Below are 6,288 nucleotides of genomic sequence, written 5' to 3'. Positions count from 1 at the left end.
GGCCACCCCCCACCCTCCCCAACCCCATCCTTCACTTTCTCTGTCTCTCTTTCTCTCTCTCTCTCTGGGACCCCTCTATCTCCCTTCCTCTGGCCCTCTCTCTCTCTCGTTGCTCCCCCTTCTTTCTCCTCTATGTCCCCCTCCCTCTTTTGGACTTTCATGTCTTTGTGGCTCAGTGAGAGAAACAGTCTGTGTGTCTAAACCAGAAACATCAGTTGTTCGACACGGTTTTGCAGTCATTTAACCCCAACTGCTTTTACTGAGAAAGGAAGCTGAGAGTTAATCGACATATCACTGGTTTATGGACTGGCTGGCTATATTAATGAACTCGAGCCTTGATCCCACTGTAATGGTCTAGTGAAGGTTTTGTGGATTGGCATTGCTTATTCTCACTATGTTAAATCACAGCCCAGCTGTCAACACTCCCTCTTGTGTTTATGGTTCTGGGCAATACTTTCTGGGGTTGTGTCAACCAGGATATTTTGAGAAACTATTTTTGCCAAGTCTTCTTGCAGATTTTAGAGATGGGCAATTTGAATAAGTTTAGAGATATTGTCTGACACACATTAATGGTCAGCTAAAACAAATTATCGTATTTTTAAAAATTCACTCTTGGGTTATGGGTATCCCTGGCAAGGCCAGCGTTTATTGCCCATTCTAACTGGTGACCCTGAGCCGCATACAGAATCGCTACAGTGTGGAAACGGGCCCTTTGGCCCAACAAGTCCACACCAACCCTCCGAAGAATAACCCACCCCGACCCATTCCCCTACCCTGTTGTCCTATATTTACCCCTGACTAACACACCTAACCTACACATCCCTGAACACTAGGGGGCAATTTAGCATGGCCAATTCACCTAACCCGCACATCTTTGGACTATGGGAGGAAACCGGAGCAGACACAGGGAGAATATGCAAACTCCACACAGACAGTTGCCTGAGGCTAGAATTGAACCCAGGTCCCTGGTGTTGTGAGGCAGCAATGCTAATCACTGAGCTACCAGCGCTCACCACTGAGCCACCAGCTGCTCACAAGGTCAATGTTTTACTTTTTCTGTCATGAGCTGGAGGCCTTGATGGCAAGGCCAACATTTCTTGTCCATCCCTAATTGCCCTTGGTGTGCAAGGTCATTTAGAGGGCAGTTTAAAGTTGACCATGTTGCAATGGGTCAGACTGTGGTTTCCTCCCACAGTCAAAAGATGTGCAAGGTCAGGTGAATTGGCCATACTAAATTGCCCGTAGTGTTAGGTAAGGGGTAAATGTAGGGGTATGGGTGGGTTTAGCTTCGGCGGGTCGGTGTGGACTTGTTGGGCCGAAGGGCCTGTTTCCACACTGTAATCTAATCTAAATCTAATTAATCTAATTCACATGTGGGCAAAAACAGCAGATTTCCATTCCTAACAGACATTAGTGAAGCAGAGGGGGTTTTGTGTCAATCAGTAGTTGCTAGAGACTAACTTTAAATTACAAATGTATTAATTTAATTCAGATTCCACTAGCTGGTGTGATGGGATTTGAATCCACGTTCCACAGCACAATAGCCTATGCCATTGGATTAATAGTCACTTCACCACCTTCTCTCTGAGTACATTAGCTAAGGAGTCAACCATATTGTTGGGGTCTGAAGTTACAGGTAGGCCAGACCAGGTATAAAGGGAAGATTTCCTTCCCTAATGGGCAGTACTGAAGCAAATAGAGTTCCATGTCCAACATTACTGAATTTCTAAATCCAGATTGATGTTTAATCTCACTTAACGGAATTTAAATTTTCTAGCTGCATGCTGGGATTTGAACTTGTCACCTGAGATGGTTAGCCCATGCCTATGGGTTATTCATCCAGTAACATATCTACTAATCATTGTGTTATCATAGCTCACAGGAATTATCAGGAAGAGCACGCCATATGGACTTCAAGTCTGCTTCACCTTTCATAAAATCATAGTTGATTTGATTGTGGCTTCAGCTCCACTTTCCATTCTCCTCCCCCACAGTCCTTGATAAATATCTCTCCAATTCACCCTTGAACATGTTCTATGACTTAATGTCCACTACTCTGAGGAGAAGTGAATTCTACAGACTCAGACCCCACTCAGTGAAAAATAATTCTTCTAATTATTCTAATTCCAAAATGGGAGACCTCTTCTTTATAAACCTCATAAAAGGTTAAGTGTCTGTTTGGAACTAGAAGTTACAATTCCTGGGCTATCTGTTCTTAGTAAATGGTTATTTCAAACAGGACTGAGTTATGAAATGGAACAGTCATCAATATCCAATTGTATTGCTGTTGGATCACTTCACTGTTTTTACTGTTCATTCGTGGAGTGTTGGAATTTCTGACAAAGCCAGCATTTGTTGCCCATTCCTAACTGTCCTATGGGCAGTTCAGAGTCAAACATGATTGCTGTGGGTCTGGAGTCACGTGTAGGCCAGATCAGGTAAGGATGGCAGATTTAGTGAACCAGATGAGTTTTTTGCAGCAATTGACAGTGATTACACGGTTACCATTTTACTGCCATACTTTTATTGAATTCAAAGGTCATCGTCTATTCTGGTGGAATTTGAATCCATGTTACCAGAAAATTCTGTAGTGTTGTTCCCATTATTGGGTATTCACCTACTTCAGGCCTCTCTCTATCCCATTCCATTAGGTCACCATTGGAATGCTGTATTGAATCCCTGCTGTAGGAAGGTTGTTGTGAAACTTGAAAGGGTTCAGATAAGATTTACAAGGATGTTGGAAGGGTTGGAGGATTTGAGCGATAGGGAAAGGCTGAGTATGTTGGACCTATTTCCCCTGGAGTGTCAGAGACTGAGGGGTGATCTTATATAAGTTTATAAAATCACGAGGGCATGGAAAGGGTGAATAACTAAGATCAGTTCCCCAGGCTGTGGGAGTCCAAAACCACAGGGCATAGGCTTAAGGTGAGAGGGAAAAATTTAAAAGCGACTTAAGGGGCAACCTCTTTCAAGCAGAGGATGGTGCGTGTATGGAATGAGCTGTCTGGGGAAGTGGTGGTGGCTGGTACAATTACAACATTTGCACCTGGATCGGTATATGAATAGGAAGGGTTTAGAGAGACATGGGCCAAATGTTGGCAAATGGCACTAGATTAATTTAGGATATCTGGCTGTCATGGACTGAAGGGTCTGTTTCCAATGCTGTCTATCTCTATGACTCTATTCTAGAGAGGGTGTTTGTTCCCATTTGAAATATCCAGAGCCACCAAGGTATCCAATGATTACAATGTGGAGTTCACTTTGTCTGATAACCTTCCTCGGACCATCTTACTACAGCACATGAAACATGCTAAGCTAAGTTTCGTACCTATAAGGTAACATTAGGAATAGTAGATTAGGTGAGTTTTGTCTTCATCAAGGTGAGGATGTGAGCTTTGGGAGCTTATAGAATGATACAGTAAAGAAGAAAGCCACTCAGCCCTTTGTCTCTGTGCCACCTCTCTGAAAGTGCTATTCGATTAGTCACACTCTTCTGCTGTTGTGGTTCTGTTCGCCGAGCTGGGAATTTGTGTTGCAGACATTTCGTCCCCTGTCTAGGTGACATCCTCAGTGCTTGAGGGCCTCCTGTGAAGCGCTTCTGTGATGTTTCCTCCGGCGCTTCACAGGAGGCTCCCAAGCACTGAGGATGTCACCTAGACAGGGGACGAATTCCCAGCTCGGCAAACAGAACCACAACGAGCACCCGAGCTACAAATCTTCTCACAAACTTTGAACACTCTTCTGCTCTTTTCCCACAGTCCTAAGATTTTCCACCCTTCAAGTATTTATCTAATTTCCCTTGTGAAAGTCATTGTTAAAACTCCTTCTCCAACCGTGTATTCCAGATTTTAACATCTCACTTTTTAAAAAACCTCTCCTCAGCTCCTTTCTTGTGCCAATCATTTTAAACCCATGTCCTCTACTTCCTGACCGTCCCTGCCATGAGAGAGAGGCCCATCTTACTTACCCTAGCACAACTACTCATGATTGTGATAACCTCTATTACATTCCTGTTGAATTTTCCCAGCTGCAAAGAGAATGATCCCAGTTTCTCTAGTTTACTGTGCACAACTAAAGCTCCTTAAACCTGATGTCATTCCAGTAAAGCTCCTGGGCAACCTCTCCAAGGCCCTGAGATCCTCCCCAGCATATTGTACCCACAATATTCCAGCTTAGGTCTAACTGGCGATTTATAAAGGTTTAACATAACATTCTTGGCCTATGCAAAACGGCATGCCTCTGTTTTAGATATATAGAAACAGTAAAAACTCAAATCCACATATAACAGTTCCCATTCATCCATTGAGTCCTATGAGCACAGCTTTGCCTGATTTAAAAGTAAACTGGGACATCCTAGTGCAATATATTTGGGTAGCAGAAGCAGAGTGAACAATTTCCAGGCAAAAAGATTCCCAGAACACCTCGGTGTGGGGGGGTGGAAGGATGCTGCTCAGGTTTTATGAGCTGGCTGCCAGGAGGCGCATACTGCACATGTGCAAAATTCAAAAGATAAAGTTACAGGACTGTCGCAAACAGAATCAATCCTGAAAGTAAGATGGTAAGACACTGTAGGTCGAATTTGAAAGATATCTTGGTGAGTAGCTGCCGTGCAAATTGGAGATGGTACACATTGCTGCCCCTGCACACCGGTGGGGGAAGTAGTGAATATTTAAGGTAGTAGATGAGGTACTGATTAAGCAGTAAAAACAATGACTGCAGATGCTGGAAACCAGATTCTGGATTAGTGATGCTGGAAGAGCACAGCAGTTCAGGCAGCATCCGAGGAGCAGTAAAATCGATGTTTCGGGCAAAAGCCCTTCATCAGGAATACAGGCAGAGAGCCTGAAGGGTGGAGAGATAAGTGAGAGGAGGGTGGGGGTGGGGAGAAAGTAGCCTAGAGTACAATAGGTGAGTGGGGGAGGGGATGAAGGTGATAGGTCGGGGGGGGGAGCAGGCTGCCACTAGCCAGAAACACTTGGTATACAGCACTCAGAAATTTGGGTTTCTGCATTGAGCACTATCAGCAATTGGGATATGAATTCCATCCATAATTGCACCCATTCTGTAAAACCATTATTTTTGAAGTTTCTACTCCAATTTATTTGAGTCTAATTGAACCTATCAATACCAGCTCAGTCAGGCATTGTCTTATAATGTAATTGCCTTGATAAATAATTGCTTTGAATCATAATCCTTGACCTATCTAAAAATGATAACTTGATACAGTTTAAGTAAAACAATTGTTACAAAGAAAATCTGCGTTTTTAGTCAAGGCCACTATGCATGAGCAACAGAATTTTAAATCCCCTAGAATGGTTTTAAAAACATGCAGCAGCTCTGGGAACATTGAAGTTAAGTCAGTTTTCTTTAAATTAAAAAAATTCAAACATTTTGGAAGGTGCCTTTCTGTGGCATTTCTCACAAAAAAAATAACACTTGATTTGAAGAGCCTCTTCAGACAGCTGGATATAAGTGCAATTAATCTTGGAGATTCGTTCAAGCCAAAATAAAACGCCATGTTCCTTCTTGCTATGTGCTCCAACTCTGAGCAAAGTATGTTGAAAATATCAGCACCACTGAGTAGCAACTCTCCAAATTTTTAAGCGTTTCCCTACACTGACATAATTTGTTTGCTTTTTTGTCATTTCAGTGTTGCATTGACCTATGGAGATTTGTGCAGAGTTGGACAGGGAGAGGAGTTCCTCCTGTCAAGCCTGAAGTTAGCAATGTTGGTAAAATGTATAAGTCCGTTGCTGCTCCAGAGTTCACTGATTGCCGGCGTGCTCCTTGTTTTTCAGGCCGCTACATCTATATTGAAGGCTCTCACCATCACGATGGAAAATTGGGCCTCCTTACCAGTCCTGAACTGCAAGCTCTGGGAGAAAGCTGCGTGAGGCTTGTATATCAGATAACTGGCACAGATTCTGGAAGACTGAATATGTACTTTCGACCAGAAGGAAACAGCTTTGACTTTCTACTGTGGTCTGCTAATGAGCCCTCTGACAGCTGGAAAATTGCTAGTATCGGTGTAAGGAACATAACGGAAAAATCCAAGGTACCTGCTTTGTGCAAGCAGACAGCTTGCTCTCCTAATTAACTGTTCAAGTTAAGAATCGAGAAAAATGTTACATTAAGCTATTAATTGTTTGGGATTTCTGTCTTGGCTCACCTGCTCCTGATTTCATTATCCATGTTTTGTTACATTTACACCTGACTGCTCCAATATTCCACTTTCCCAACCATCCGCCTTCTGCAAACATGAGCACACACATAACTCTATACATTAAT

The 6,288-nt window shown here is 43.1% G+C and overlaps 1 protein-coding gene across 5 annotated transcripts in view; it reads left to right on the top strand.

The window, feature by feature from the left end:
* LOC122563147 (MAM domain-containing protein 2-like) overlaps positions 1-6,288 on the top strand; it is a 139,977-nt gene that overhangs the window by 32,900 nt on the left and 100,789 nt on the right. For all 5 annotated transcript variants that reach the window (XM_043716635.1, XM_043716644.1, XM_043716627.1 and 2 more), the window contains one exon: positions 5,799-6,055. In XM_043716635.1, the coding sequence (XP_043572570.1) occupies positions 5,799-6,055 (257 nt within the window). The remainder of the gene's footprint in view (positions 1-5,798; positions 6,056-6,288) is intronic.

This window comes from Chiloscyllium plagiosum, chromosome 2 (genome assembly GCF_004010195.1).
Source record: "Chiloscyllium plagiosum isolate BGI_BamShark_2017 chromosome 2, ASM401019v2, whole genome shotgun sequence".
Classification (NCBI taxonomy): domain Eukaryota; kingdom Metazoa; phylum Chordata; class Chondrichthyes; order Orectolobiformes; family Hemiscylliidae; genus Chiloscyllium; species Chiloscyllium plagiosum.
This window is presented reverse-complemented; position numbering and strand designations above follow the sequence as displayed.